This window comes from Strix uralensis, chromosome 1 (assembly GCF_047716275.1).
Source record: "Strix uralensis isolate ZFMK-TIS-50842 chromosome 1, bStrUra1, whole genome shotgun sequence".
NCBI classification, from domain to species: domain Eukaryota; kingdom Metazoa; phylum Chordata; class Aves; order Strigiformes; family Strigidae; genus Strix; species Strix uralensis.
In genome coordinates this window covers 17,576,938-17,592,944 of record NC_133972.1, presented here as the reverse complement: position 1 = coordinate 17,592,944, position 16,007 = coordinate 17,576,938, and the positions used below count along the sequence as shown (strand labels likewise).

The 16,007-nt window shown below is 36.8% G+C and overlaps 1 protein-coding gene across 50 annotated transcripts in view; it reads left to right on the top strand.

The window, feature by feature from the left end:
• CLASP2 (cytoplasmic linker associated protein 2) overlaps positions 1–16,007 on the top strand; it is a 154,041-nt gene that overhangs the window by 86,846 nt on the left and 51,188 nt on the right. For 36 of the 50 annotated variants that reach the window (XM_074854133.1, XM_074855731.1, XM_074854695.1 and 33 more), the window contains 7 exons: positions 1,836–1,906; positions 3,913–3,972; positions 5,176–5,253; positions 5,863–6,030; positions 8,681–8,736; positions 9,844–10,014; positions 13,203–13,226. In XM_074854133.1, the coding sequence (XP_074710234.1) occupies positions 1,836–1,906; positions 3,913–3,972; positions 5,176–5,253; positions 5,863–6,030; positions 8,681–8,736; positions 9,844–10,014; positions 13,203–13,226 (628 nt within the window). The remainder of the gene's footprint in view (positions 1–1,835; positions 1,907–3,912; positions 3,973–5,175; positions 5,254–5,862; positions 6,031–8,680; positions 8,737–9,843; positions 10,015–13,202; positions 13,227–16,007) is intronic. The other 14 variants (XM_074854418.1, XM_074854267.1, XM_074856228.1 and 11 more) reach the window with 2 other exon arrangements.

Below are 16,007 nucleotides of genomic sequence, written 5' to 3'. Positions count from 1 at the left end.
CTTATGCAAGGTGTTCTGATAGAAAATTTGTGTTTTGGTGGAAAACCAAAGAAATGTAATACCAGAGTCAAACGAAGTGCAGCCCCACACTTCTTTGGACTAAATGAGAGTTGATCAGGGAGTGTGTGATCAGTTGAATATTTAGGGAATGTTTAGAGCCTAAGCCATTTGTAGTCAGTGTTTTGCTCAGAAACTTCCAGCAGAATCCACTGACAGCCAATTCAGGTCATGGTGCTTTAGTGTGTAATTGCTGTGAGAGTCTACGTAAAAAAGAGGGAGGATGTATTATACCAGTGATCTTGAAGAGCTCCGTGTCATCTTTGCACCTTTATTGGATTTCATATTTCTTCTCCAGATAGTTCTTACCACTGTAGTCTGATTTCTCTTTCTTGACTCTTAGTAAATCAGGAAGCAAATTTAAAAAAAAAAAAAGGCGGGGGGAGGGGGGGAATGACATGACGAGAAGGCATGGTAGCAGAAAATCTTTTCCAGAGGGAGATGGGATTTGGGTTGGGCAATTGAGCTGCAAGGTGGATTGGGAGGAAGCATGTATCGTTACAGTTTCAAAGAGGTAACAGATGAAATGTGTAGTCTTAAAGCTGAATGAATGAATGAATGAATGAAAGCAAGCCTGAGACTTCGATTCCTTTGCAATACACTTTCTAGAAATTACAATGTCAATAGCTCCAAAGGCTTGGAACATACAGGTTTCTCCATCTGTAAAAGGATTTTATTCTTTCCCCTGATATTGTTTATTGTTCTCTTTCTGGCAGTCATGTGCCACTTGACAATTTAGAAACTACGCAAAACATAAAAAAAAACCCCTAAAACCCCGTTTAAAAGTGTATCAGTGTGAACAAATGCAACTGTTAGGCTCTTCCAGATTTTTGGATTAATTCCCTCCTAATTCTGAGGTTGGCAGTACTCTGAGAGCTGATAATTATCTCTCTGGTTTTTTGGTGATCTGTGTGTTTATGTCCTGCAACAATAACCTAAGGAGAAAGTATGATATATGGGATACTAAGAATTGTTTAGTAATGTACTTTTTAAGCAGGTTTTTAATATGCTACAGTTTCACACTGTATTGGGGACTGCTTTAGAAGTTACGTTTTGTATTTAATCAAGAAAGGAATAAAGGGATGAACAGAAAATGGATTTGTTGAACCATGTTACTTGGAATTAAAATTTTAATACTTTGTGCCTACAATTAGTTAGGATAAGACTGCTTTAATTCTGAATTGAAGTATTGCATTTGAATTTAATGCCGTTTATCTTACCCACTTTAAATGATAGTTTGTTTTCCCATGAAGATATTAGGTGTTTCTACGTCAATGCTTTTATTACTTTATTGACATACTTTACATTAAAAGGAATTCAGTCTTTGTAGTACTAACCATATTGATCCCTAAAAGAATGCCCATAGTTTCAGATCTACTGATTTACTTTTTGCTCCCTAACTCTGATTTTTAAGACTGCGATGTCCATTGCTTTTTTGTCTGTGGCAAAACTAAAGTAACATTAGCTTACAACTCCTTTGAGGAGACAGTTACGTTTGAGCCTTCATACGTGACTTCTGACAGCTAAATATTGCATATCATGACATGGTTGTTGATGGCATATGAAGTGCTTTTTGCTTGACCTTTTGGAAAAAAAAATAGGTTTAATCAATTGACGTGCTAGCAGCAGTCTCTTATTTAATAGTATTCTACATTTAGTTTCCGTAAGCATTTTAAAGGATTGCAGTTTTTATTATGTTGCTAATTCTGTTTGACTTAATTAGTATAGTACAAGTTCAGGAATACTTTTGTCATTAACTGCTTTGTCCTTTCTTTAAGCATACTCATGTGCCACGACTCATACCTTTAATAACAAGCAACTGTACCTCAAAATCAGTTGCAGTTAGAAGGTGAGTACATTATAAATAGCAAATTATTAAAGCTGTTGCTTATTTAAATATGATGATCATATGTTGAAAATAAGCATATTTGAAGATTTATGGCCATTAACTCTGAATACACAAAACTGTTATTCAGTAAATTACAAAAATTAATTTCAGCAAAGTTACGTCAGGTGATATTGAGGAATGGTACTTTCTGCTATATTGGGGGACATACACTGTATCTTTCTGCAGAATTTATTCTAATGTAAAATGTTTCTAACACTTGTTGGAAAAAGTACATTCTGATTTAAAACCAGAAGGAAAGAAAAAAAGCTGTAGTTGAATCTATGTTGCTCAGTCTAATGAGAATAAGCAACACAGGTACTGGGAGAGCATGAAACAGATATGTACGTCTTTGCAAAGCAGTTACTGTTAGGGCCAGACGGGCCGGGCCTGGTGAGGTTACATGTTGTCAAAGCGCTACCATGTACTGCATGCAGCGTGTGCCAGCACCTTGCTCTCAGTGCCGGGAGGACTTTGTAACTTTTGTGCAGTGTGATGTGAATGCATGGAGCTCAGCTGTCTGATACTGTGCCCAGAATAATAAACCTCCTATGCTGGGGACTGTGGGATTGAGACAGTGGCTGCTACCTTAGAGAGGACGTGGTGGATCAATGTGGTGTCATGTTTAACAACTGAGGTGCATTTTCAGCATGTTGCTTTTTCCAAGAACATGATACTTGAACACTTGGGTTGGCTCTTGACAAAATCAATTGGTTTCTGACAGAGTGTCATTTTCTGCACAGAATCTCAAGAAAGCAGTTAATGCTGTTTCTGGACCCATGTTAGCCTGAAAGTGATACAGCTATGTATATGCAAGAAATAGCTTGAGCATTTCAACTATTTGCTCTAAGCTGTCTTTGCATCCAAAGCGAGTATTATCTCAACCCAGATTATACTGACTTGTCACAACTTCTAGTTTGACTGCAAAACAATTCACAGGGCTTCAGTGCCTCCACTTACCACAGCTTTGCTGAGGAACGCTAGACTGTAGGTGGCTTTGGTACTGCAGTTCACAATCCAGTGAACATCAGCGAAGGTGGCTGAAATTGCATTGTTTTCATACTGACTTCATTCCTTTGGAAGTATAAAAAAAACCTAGATCAGTTATAATAGTGAAAAGCCTTTCAGGGTTTCTTGCCATACCTTGTAGGTGTCCAAAGGCTTTGGGCAGAACAAAAATGAAATCTGCCCCTCCAGAACAGGTCAAAGATGCAACATAATGAGAAAAAGTAATCATTCCAGGCAGTAGACTCCACTACCTTTTTGAAGACTTGTTACCTACACCTTCGTAATCCATGTCACTTTGATTTGTTCACCAGGATCTAGCTTCAGACATATTTTAAAGTATGCATTTTGCTAATGGCTGTCTGCTAAATTGACAAGAATTCCACATTAATAATGAATATGGGTACATAACTTAGTTTTACTATGCCAGCACATCTTCAGGTGTGCTTTCTGAATGCAGAGCCCTGTGCTAATGGTCTCGTGTTTTCCTTTATGCTACATGCTCAGTAAAGATAGATGAAGAAATGGGCATAGTGTTTGGCACAGAAGTACACTGCCATATAAATACTATGTTGTGACTTAATAGCTGAATTTTTAAAGTATTGATTTTTTTTTAATATTAAGATTTTCTACTTTGTACAATTTTTAAACTTTATGGATTTTTATATGTTATTTTGGGGCTAATAAAACTAATGTAGCATATGTGTAATAGCATGACTTGAGCAACAGGTGATTAATTGAACCACATCTATTTCTTTGAACTTTAGGATTAGCTAGCCTGCATGTTTGTTTTCTATACAGAATATGTTAACTTTGCAATAAGGTGACCAATGTCCTTGTTTGACAGATAAAACATACTTTTATGTATTGGTTTCCCTCAGGGAGAAAGAATAAAGTTACTGTTTATTACACAAGCGCATTAGAGAAATGAGTATTAATTATAACTTTCTGTTGTGTCTTTTTAGGCGCTCCTTTGAATTTTTAGACCTGTTGTTACAAGAGTGGCAAACACATTCGTTGGAAAGGTACGGGCCAGTATACTTCTTCCCCAAGAATAAACTACTACTGAATATTGAGACAGAAATCTTTTCATTGAATCTTTCAGTTGAATTATGCTGTTCAGTGTTGGCCAGCCTTTCTAGCATAGACCACCTTTCTAGCACAGCAGGTTATCTGCCTTGTTCAGGTGCCAGGAAGGAGAGCTGTGTCCTCCAGCCTTGACTTCGTGTTGCCTCCTCACCCTCTGCCTCTCCTCCTGTACCACCTGTGAGCAATGCATGTACCATGCTTTCTCAGTTTCACTTATATCATGTGTCCTGTGCAGCAAGGATGCACAGGTGAGCATCTGTCTTTTCTCCTGAAAGGAGGAATTTGTGTGTTTGCCATAAAAGAGGGCAAGTGGGATTAGGCTGGAGCTCTGTAATAATTAAGAACCCACTGTAGCTTCTCCAGGTAGATAGGAGAATAGTACAATCATCTCTGCAGAATGTATACTGTAAGCACAGAGTAAAAGCAAAAGGGTCTACAGGGCCTTCAGAGAGGGCTTTTCAGAGTTCATCCAACTCCATAGTCACCTTTCAGACCTTCAAGGTGCTTCTGAGAAAGGCAGGAATGGAGAGATCACTTGATTTATGTCAGAATGTGTATGCGTGTATTTAAAAAAAACCCCTAACAAACACCCCACCCCCCCAAAAAAATAAAACACCCGAAAAACAAAACCCCAAACATGTCTTGAATTAAAACCTGTTTATCATCACAATTTTTGGTTGTTCTGATGGGCACTTTGCTGTTCTTTGAACATGTGTTGAGGTTTAGAACTCATACGCCAAAAGCTTTCAAAGGTGAATTTCCAGGAAAGCAGACTTACTAATCTTAACTTTTTCCTTTTTCTTACTATTAATATAGTAGGGGAAATAGTTTTCCCATTTCAGGAAAGTACGTGTCTTAATAAAGGTATTTTTAAGTAACTTTTTAAGTGTGATAGGTGGATGTATGTCTGAAAAGTAGATGATAATTCTTTTAGATTGAAGGAGGAATCTTACCTAAACCTTTACAGAAGGTGCAGTTCTGTCATCAGTGTGCTTAAGCGTTTGTTTACTTCATATCTTAGAAAGAACTACTATCTCAGCTGGTTTTTACTTAAAGAAATGTTAATTCAAGTGTAAAACTTTACTACTTAAAATAGAATTTGGAGTAGCAAAATAGCATGAAGAATGTCTTTCTTCTAGGCATGCAGCTGTCTTGGTTGAAACAATCAAGAAGGGCATTCATGATGCTGATGCAGAAGCAAGAGTGGAGGCAAGAAAGTGAGTTTTGACTACATTTTGCTCTGAAAAATTTTATGTTTTACATGAGCAATAGAAGGCTCTAATGGGAGGTGAGTGGCTAACTGTGGCTGAAGAAGAGGACACAAGTTAGGTTAAAAATTCATGTTTCTGCTCTCGAAGTCCTGAATTGAAATCTAGTTTCATTTGCAAAAGACACATTCTGAAAGTTGGGGCAATTAATACTGTTGTGCAGCATTTGAGTATTTTACTGAAACAGGCGTCATAAAGGTCGATATTGCTGCATAATCATTTTTTTCCTGCCCCTTAATTAAGTCATTAAACAACTGCAGCATTTTGACTAGTGAGTAGACCAGAAAAGAATTTCTCTTGCTTCCCCACAGAATCAGTAAGCTAATGTGAGAATTTCAGAAGATAGATGTAAGTTATTTTGAAAAGATAAATCCAGTCAATGTAGCTAGTTTCTTTTATGATTTGGTGAGCAGCATTGTATGAATAACTTATTTTCAGTCTGAGTTCCTTTCACTCCTCCCCACTACGGAATGGTTGATTCTGTAATCTTTAATTCCTGACTCCACACTTCAAAGACAATATAGAGCAATTACATGTGGTTATTCTCTTACTTTGCAGGGCTTATCTGGGTCTTAGAAATCACTTTCCCAGTGAAGCTGAGACTCTGTACAACTCTCTTGAGCCGCCCTATCAAAGAAGCCTCCAGACCTACTTGAAGAATTCTGGAAGCATTGCATCTCTTCCTCAGTCAGACAGGTCATCCTCCAGCTCACAGGAGAGCCTCAAGTAAGGATCACTTAACTGTTTCTGAGCCTATAAATAAAAACTGTTACTCAGAAAACAAATGAGCCAGACTTCTGTGGTGTACAGAAAAGATGCAGTTGTATTTTGTCAGTTTTAATTCTTTTAATTAAAAAAATCTTTTGTTGTGTTTTGCTATATGACGCTATTTCCCCAGCAAGGTGAAAAATAAGGGCAGTCATTAACTGCATTTTAGCAGGCTGTTCTTATTCATATTTTTATTCCTTAACGGCCTCTGTTACAGCAGAATATCTTCAAGGTTCACATATTGATGTGCAGCATTCTGGTGCAATGAGCAAGTCTAGGAAAGAAATAGTGATGTTACTCTGGTTTTTTATCCCTTTTCACGGGGAAGTATGAGAAGGAGACATCAACAGTGAGATTCATTCAGATTGGAGATGGGTTTTTTCACAGTATTGAATATGTATTAGCAGTAGTTTGCAGCTATGCTAATTACTAGAGGGTGGGTCTGTGCTGCAGTCAGTGGTGTATTAAAATGTATAGACAATCTTGAGCTGAAGAGATTAAAGTTTCCTTAGATACCACAGCAAAGGAAATTTACTGGCTTCTTAGTAGAAATCTAAAATAGTAGTAGTAGTATGTGGTGACTTTTTCCTTTAAATTCTAGAAAGCTTCCTCAGAGTATTTAAACCTGTTAAGATTTCAGTTCAGATGCTTAATTTCTAAAGCCAGAGAACTTGTCTGCTCACTTTTGACTCAAAAAGCAAAGCCTTCTTCCAGCATATTGGAAGTTAATATTTTTCTCTTTGTTTGGCTGCTGCCTTAAATACCAGAGGCTTATCTTTCCTGTGATTCTTGTAATTATAAAAAACATCTTAAAAATAATTGTCTAACGTAGGTTATTGCTAACACTTCATTTTCCACAAACAAATATCTATTCAAAGATTAATTACTCTTGTTTAAATCAGTCTATATTCCTTGTCTGAAAATCAGAATGCTGTTGATGAGTTGCTAGTAATAAAATGTTAAAAACTAAATTACAGAGAAATCAGAATCTTAAAAAACTCTTAAATCCTCAAGTGTTACTTCCTGTATTGCAAGATATCTAAGTACTACAGTACAGAAAGGGAGGAGTGAAATAAGAGATGAACAGAAGAGGTCATGATATTGGAAATTAATTAATTTTAAATTGATTTTTCACTAATTTTGCATTTAGATGCATGTTATTTTCCCTGTGTTACCTAAAATTATCTTCTGGTTTCTAAGTAGAGATGCAGAGTTCTCCCTCTGTAGATTAATTTAGGAAATACGGGTGTGGTTTTCCTAAAAGTCTGATCCTCCATGATTTTTGACCCTCTGAATTTATAGCTCGTATAGATAGTTGATCAAAAATGGTTTTATTTAAAGAGGGTGGTGGAATGAGAGAAATGTGGTGACTTGTGTCTACCTATATGAAACTGCTTAAATGAAATGTCAGTTGCAATAGATTTTGACAGTTCTCCGGGCCTTCTGTTTGGAGCACCCAGGATGCACCCAGGAGCTCTGCCTTGGCCTCACTGGCCTACTTGGAGCAAAATACCTCCAAAACACTAGTTAGTAATGTCAGAAAAGCAGGTATTATTCATAATAAGCTGCAAATGTATGATCTTTTCTGAGGAGTTAGGTGACAGTGCTGACCTCTATATTATCATTGAGCACCTGAGATATAACTCGGATAAATACAGAGTATAAGGCATCTCTTTTCTCTCTGCTTTTTGATTTAAAATTAGGGATTATTTTTACTAAAGCTGAGACTCTAGACTCAGGTTGTAATTTATCTATTGATGAAATAGTCAACCATTTCAGCGAATAGAAGTCTTCCCAGTCAGATAAGTATTTAGATGGCTAGACGTGAATTGATGAATAAAGTATCATGCCACCTTCTACTAGTCTTTTGCTTTTCCCTGGTCCCTCTGCATTTCATCCTCCTGCACCAGGCAGAAGGAAGGGCTTACAGTTAAACTTGAGTAGGACAGAAAGATTCTGCTTCAGCAACTACTCATTTTTGCAGTAAGAGTAAAGGTAAATGTAGAGAAAACATAGAGAAGACATGGGATTTTTCTCCTTTTATAAATTGCGGGAGCCTCTAACATTCAGACAGGGGAAATTCAGTCTAGCTGCTTGGAAGTTACAGCATTTTCCTTTTTAATTTGTAACTCGATTCTTGGGAGATACAGGACTGGAGGAGGCTTATGAGTTGTACACCTGTTGTTTTTGTTACTGCAGATACCACTTAACATAATTTCTTTCATAAATCAAGCTTTTTTTGTAGCTCTCACTATTTTTGTTTGACAGCTGATTTATAAGATCAGCCCTGTGTTTAAAACATTGTACTGACCACCTTAAATGTTTGTGACCAAGCCCAGAATGCCTGAACTTCGTGTTAGCAAAGTGTGCCTAGTGGTAACCAAAGGATTAATGCTTTGTGATGAAGATAAAATTTTATAAAATATAAAAGATAAGATGAGTCGTGTTTTCCATATAGTTTTGTACTTAATATATTTATCTAAAATATGCTGAGGAAGTTGAAGGGGAGAAAAGAAAGGAAGATTTCCCCCCCCTCTTTTATTGTTGCCTTTTGGATCTGATACATGAGACTGACTTACCGAGTTTATTGACTTTTTGTTTTTTTCAGTCGGCCTCTATCTTCTAAATGGTCTGCAGCCAGCGCAGCAAGCCTTGCAGGCAGAGGTAAGGTGGTTGCAGTGTAGTGCAGTGCACAGTAATTGTTCTTTATTAATTAATTATTATTATCTTTGAATTAAAACTTTTAAATGCAGCTTAAAATTGTACTATCTTAATCATTTACCCTGTTTCCAAGTTGAATAGTGGCATGTGTCGTTACAGACCGCACCTGGAGTTAAGATTGCCTCGTACTCACTTCACATGTTATGTATTTTTTGTTGTTGCAAGTATAAGACATAATTTGCTATGTATTGGTACTGTTAATTGATCATCCGTCTTGAAGTTTTGTCATGGAACGGTCACCCTTAAAGAAACAAAATATTATTCCATGGTCTATTCATGATTATTAGGTTTATGGCAATTGGAAATTAATGACTCATTGTACTTCTGCTCTATTCCCACTGGCTTCTGCTCTTTATAAAAAAAACAAAACCCCCAAATTTGTAATTCAAAGAGTTAAATGTTGCCTTGTGTTTTCAGAACTTGATATCTTTGTTCTCTTTTCACATAATGTCTTTGTAATTGAGAGTGCTTGTTTTCTGGATACTGAAAGCGTTAAGGGGGAGTCAAGTTTTGAAGACACAAATCGATGGTTAAAATTAACTGAAGCAAATAGTTAATATTCAGTAAATAATAGGAGGTGAATACAAAAATCCTTTACAAAAGATTAGACTCTAAAGTAATTTAAGGTATGCATTCAGCTTGCCTGTGGCTTTATCTTAGCTTAAGTATGGAAATATTATCTTCCCTCCATATCACAAGGGATGCTGTGAATTTCCTTAAGTTTGTGAAGCATTCAGTAATGTAATAAACCACTTAAATGTTCAGAATTACATAATTTGGACTAAGGTGGGAGTTTGTAGTAATGCTAAAATTTCATGCTGAATGAAGATAAAATGAAACTGTAAAATAAACTGTTCTTTGGCTGAGTTTCATGTTAACACCAGGTCTAGTTTGCTTCTTAACCTCAGTAATACTTTACTTGACTTACACTTTTTTACATCATTTTCTGTACTTTTTGCAAGTATGCTGCAGTAGTAGAAAATGTTAACCTTTTAAATATAATTATTTTTAGTCCTTATCAACTTACTTTCTAATTATACCTTTTGCTAGTTTCAGGCAGCAGCAAGAGTGTTCCAAGCCCAGGAACTTTGCAAAGGTCTCGCAGCGACATCGATGTCAACGCTGCCGCGGGGGCAAAGGCCCGCCATGCTGCTGGACAGACAGCTGGAGCTGGGCGCTTGTCAGCAGCTGGTCTGCCTCCAGGATCTTACGCTTCGCTAGGTAAGGGAAACATCTTGACAATACTCTGAAATATTTTTTGAGGCTTTTGATCAAAAAGTTACAGGAAGATACTTCTACATTTGAAAAATTGTTGCCATTTTTAGTAGTATTGAGTATTGCAAAAGAGCAGGTGTTCTGACATAAGTTACCAATTCTGCCTGATGTTTTATTTTTCTTGTGCTGGAAGAATGCCGATGCTCTTCAAATGTGTTAAGCTGGAATTAATATTAAGTATTGGAAGGAGCAGAACCTTCACTTAATAGCAGATGGAGATAATGGCTTTTGTTCCTAGAAGTAATAGGGAAGTGAGTGTTAGGACTCTTGATTTTCCATTTTTCTCAGCTCTTTAGCATTGTTGTAAAATAATCAGCTAAAGAGACATCCTGGCAGTAAGTAGTGGGTTCTTGAAGTAATACAGAAGTGTTTTACACAATAATACACAGCATTGATTTCCCAGATCTCTTCCTAAGCACGTTGATGGAACTATGTGTATGTTTTTATCTAGGTGGCAGTCTTCATTGGTGGGAATACTTGCTGTTAGATACAGAAATTGCTACAGATGATAAGAGTGCAGAAAAGTGTTGGATAGTGGTGGTGGTAGATGCTAGAACCTCCACTAAGTGGTGAAAGTAAAAGAAGATGGGCATGTTTTTGTTCTTTTTAGGTTCTCCATACTGTAGGGGTAGCAATGGGGGCAGTGAGGTTCAGTGTTCACAAACCTGTTAGGTTTTCCATCTCAGCTAGAGATGCCAGCCAGATCACCAAGGAGGCATCTCCTAACGTCAGTGTTGCCAGAGTTGATCCCAAAGGTGCAGATGTTGTGTTTGCAGAGGTGTTAGGATGCACTTGGGCTACGGTTTTCAAAGTTTTTGGTTGTGCTTTTTTAAATTAAAATTTAAGTTAAAAACTATTCTAAATGAGTTGATTCTTTTGTCGTCGGGGCCTACTTGAAATACTTTGAACACCCTTGGTTTCAGGATTAAGTTCATGAGTGTGATCAGTGCTGACAGAAAGGAACACTTGCTACTTGAAATAGTAATTTCGGGTGTGGGCTCCCTCTAGTGCCCACAGAGGGGGAATCGGAGAACCTGCTGGGAAGCAGGCGGACACCGAAGTTAGGCTGCTCAGTTTGCTCGGTGGAGAAGATATGCTTGTGGTTATTGCTTGAGGAATTCTCAGTTCCTCCTAACTTAATGCCTGAAAGCCTGAAATAGGTGGTATGATTATTCTCCAAGATCAGAGTGTTGCCTGGTGTGCAACAAGACATACTCTGAATCTCAGACAAAGCTGGACTTCAGCTGTTGTGAGAAGTGGAAGTGACACAGAGCACGGTGGTAGAAGGAAAAAAATGTCAAACAGGAAACAGAGAAATATCTCTCTGTTAATTTATCATCTTCATATTGCTGAAATTAAGAGACGGCTTTGGTCTTCAGAGTTTGACAGGAAATTAGCTCTTGGTTGGGGTATTGATTTGTTTTCAGAACGCTTTAAGCAATATGTGATTCATGCCCAGAATTTTGTAAGCAAGGATTGAGAAGGGCACAGAGGTTTTCAGAGAAGTAAATAGTGGTGCTTTTATGCAGCGAAATAACAGAAATAAAGAAAAAGCTTATTCTCTTTTGTAGTTTATAGATTTGGTGAGTGGGGGTGGGTGAGAGGAATAAATAGGAAGTAAGTCCAGGTCACATTTTGAAGAATTTGAGTATCTGAAAAGTGTTGCCTTGCTAGCAGATAAAATCAGTTGTGGAGAAGAATGCAGTGGTGGTTTGAAATGGCAAAATAATGTGATACTAGGCACATAAAGTCAAATCCTATTACAGATGGTATAAGGCAGTGATAGTGAAGGAGACGGAGATTTGTTTACAGTTGCACAAAGGCAGTACTGCTTGATTGATCTTGGCTCATTGACCTAACGGTTTTTTAATAGTGGTAAGGTAATTGAAATGACACATACCTGTCCCCTCTTACCGGTGCAGAGTGTGTGACTGTTCTGTGTTTGGCTGTGGATTAACCATGGAATCCACTCAAAATATTGTTTGCTCTTAGTTTTCAAAAGGTAACCTTAAAATGAACAGAGTGTGAGTCCAAGCAAGTGCCATGTTTTAGAAAGTGGGCTAATTTGTAAACTTCTCCCCTCTGTTCATTTTAAGGGTGGTGCTTATAATAAATCCAAATATGGCAGCTTAACTGACAGAATTGTCAAGATAATGCTGACCATGGTACTAAAATGCCGAGAAAATGTTACTGGTTTTCCATAATGCTTTCCACACTACCTCAGGTGTGGCAGTCAATACCAAAATAAATAACATTGTCTTCTCTGGAGCTTGAATTTATTTTCATTTTCACCCTTACTCAGAGAAGAATTCACCTTTTGCTTAAACAGCTGCCAAATTTAGAGCCTCAGAGGACCACAAGTTCATGAGCATAGTAATCTATAATTGTCTCCACCCAGCTCTTCCCTTTTTATTATTAATAGAAGAACTCTTGCTTGCTTATGTATGTTTGGGTTTTTTTAAAGACTGTTCTAGAAGCATGAGGACATTTTCTACTTTAGTTGTTTGAAATGTTGACTGCCTTTGACATCCTTAACTATTAATGTCCTTTTTGAGGAGACTTAAGCTATAATTATATGTCTCACGCTAAATGTTTGAATTTTGATTGTTACTGTTGTAATATGCATGTACTACCTTCCAGCTGAACTGGTAAATCTTTAATGCTTTTAAACCAGAGTGGAACTTTCTCCCATTTGTCCTGTCTTACTCTTACGTCTTTTTCCCTCTTGTCCCTTACCCCAGGTGGGGCTTCATGCTCAATAGCAAATTTCATAAGAAATAGAAATACTGTGGTTCAGTAATGATATAAATACGTACTGGTGCTTCAGCAACTGTTGTTACTAAGCATGAAGCAGTTTATATATGGTTTACTGTAAGGGTTTGCTCAAATCTGGGTAATACGGAGAGATTCAGCATCCCTGTACAGTACTTGTACTCTGTTATGTAATTTTGTACCTTGGACTGAGAGAAGCCAGCTTTACTTAAGGTAGCTTAGACATGCATGAATTAGATAAACGTGTCTGCTGTATTTAATATTAATGGATTTTCCTTAATTAATGTTTTATGACTGCTGTGAACACCTTTATTCTAACACACTAAGTTTTCCATGTTTCTTTGCCTGCTTTTTCAACAAAGAGGATACTTCTGACAAGATGGATGGTAAGAAATTGTTTAGTCTGTCCTCTAATTCTATTAAGTTTTTAATAAAGTGTCTTTTATGTAAAGTTATTGCTGTTTAATATATTTGTTCATTAACAAAATACTGTGCTGTTTTCTTTAACCCCTATGTAATCTTGATGTCTTAATATATGTGTTGTGTTGTTGCTGTATTTGTCAGTGTTTTTGATGATTGGTCTATCTGCAACAGAAACTTTATCAGAAATTGGATGTTACTCCTGTTTTTTTAAAAAAAGTTCTATTAAATTACAGACCAATTCTGTAGTCAATACATGCTTTTTTTAACTAGCTCTAGTTCCATCACATTTCATAGTTTTACCCATAAAGTCAAAGTTTTTGACTTCTTGGCAGAACAGCAATGGGAGAGTAGAAGATGCTTGACCATATTCTTAAGGATTTAAAAAAAAAAAAAAAAAAAACCTAAAATATTTTCTTTCAAAAGTACTTTATCAAAATCTAGTCTAGTCACATAATTTTAAGCGCCTGTAAATCCTCTAATACAATGTAACTCTAATAAAGAATAGTTTGTTAAGAAGGACCTGCCTGGTAAAATAGCTTACCAAGTATACCAGCTAGGTTTTAGTGCTTACTTTTTCTTAATTCACTGTATTAAACACATGGAGGCAGTTGTCATACATTTTTATAACTGCAAAGCAGTTGAGAATCAGGGTTCTCATAGCAGTTGTCTGTTTCAGGTGTAAGTAATGCTTCCCATATAATAAAGTGACAGAGTCCCAGCCTGGTGAATGATAATTCTAGTTATAATTTATTGCTGGGGAACACTTAACAAGTCAGTTGTTTGCTACTTAGTTAATAACTCATCACATGTGTTTAATAACAGTACATGTTTCAAAGGATGAGTAGTTTACTTAAAGCACAGCAGGTGATATTATTAATAGAAATTAAAACAGTAAGAAGGTAGATCTCTGAAACCCAGAATTCTGAATCATTTTAAAGTACAGATAACCAGTTTCATGAAACATACTTTCTGGAGGAGTTTGAGCCATTTCTGAGTAGTGCAGATGGCAAGCCTTCTTTAACAAAATGAGGGAAGTTTGTACAAGGTAGTAGTGTCTGTCTCACTTATTTCCATATCAGATTTACTTAGGTTGCATATAATAGGATTTATTTATAGCTATCTGTGCTAAACAGTCTTGAGCTTTTGCACATTGTTACCAGCAATAACAGTTCTTAGGGCCAAGTGTACAGGCTTTTTCTTTTGTTCAGACCACTAGTCACAACTACTGCTGTCCCACACAACTGTTTAAAAAAGGTAGGAAAAGTGCTGCACAGTTGATAAGAATAAGAGGGGCTTTTTGTAGAGGATATCTGTATGGATGGCGTGCAAGACAGAGTGAACTCTCAGAGTGAACAGCTCTCCAGCTGTAGATGTATGATACGGCTGCTCTGATGTAACCACCACCAGGAGGAACTACTAATCGTTTTTCCTCTTCCCACTAATCTTGGCCACATGTTTTTAATACTTCTTTCACCATTACCTTATAATACTCCATTATCAATCACTGTAGGTGAACAAACTCCAGAAAACTGATTTCATGAAACAAAAGTGAATAATATTTTATTATTTAGTTTTTGGAGCTGACAGTGAGCCTTTAGCCATCCAAACCAGGTGGTAGCACAAGGGTGGAGAGGAAGGAGCAGCAGAACCATCCCTTTTAGGTGCAGCTAGCTGTTAGCCTGTCTTAGGTGTTGCCTAAGATCTAGCTCTGAAAGAATGCTGGATTTTAGGGTTTGGGGTTTTTTTATACAGTCTGGCAAATTTGATCTGGAAAACTTCAAAGCACTCCTACATACATATTACTGTAACTGATTTTTGTGAGGAAGCGTTGCAGTTTACACTGAATTAGTTTTTTAGAGGGAGTTTTTAAAAATAGTGCCTTGAAGATAGTGTAATATGAGGAAGCCATAGCCAGATTTGCTGAGAAAGTTAAGTTCAGGCTAGCTAAAGACACTAACAGACGCTTTAATGATTGTAGTTCTCTTACAAGGCAGAAATAGCAGTCTGAAAACAAAATTGGAATACCCTTTGATTTTTTTGAGGCATTTAACATTTTTATCACTACTAGTACATATTTAGTAGATAGTCCATAATCAGATTTGTTTCAAAGAAACTTAGAGAGAGGAAGGACTGTGGTTTAGATAGCTTCCCATCAATTCTAGGTACTGATGACAGTAAAAAGATTTGTCTGACTCTCATTTTGTCATAATTAAGCCTTGTTAAGCTTGGCATACTTGTTCAAGTGTGATCTGGTTTCAGCAAGCTCATATTACTTCCACTTCTCTGGGCAAAACCTGATCTTGTGCATGTAGCTCTTCAGAGTAATCATGGATTAAATTCAGAGAAATCCTCCTTGTTGGCAGTTCCTATGAAATTATCACTGTCCATCCTGGGAAACACTGTCCTTATGTTTTGCTCAGAGATAATTTATAACAGTATGTTTTATATTTTCAGAAGAGCTTGCAGTAAAATATTTTTAATGTCTGTTTTGATCTGTACATGTCATTTTGCTGACTTACCACATAGTGGTTTTTGGTTTGGGTTTTTTTTTTGGTGGTTTTGTAACAAGTTTTGGAAGGCAGTGCTATATATTATGTTCTTGTAAAGCATGAACAGTATAGTATGGATGTTTCTTGATAATTTTGCTTCAGTTCAATAATGGAGTTGCAACACAAAAGCTTTAGACCTCCTGACTGCATAAAATTTGTCAAGATTCATAAGATTAATCTCAAAAAGGAATTGGA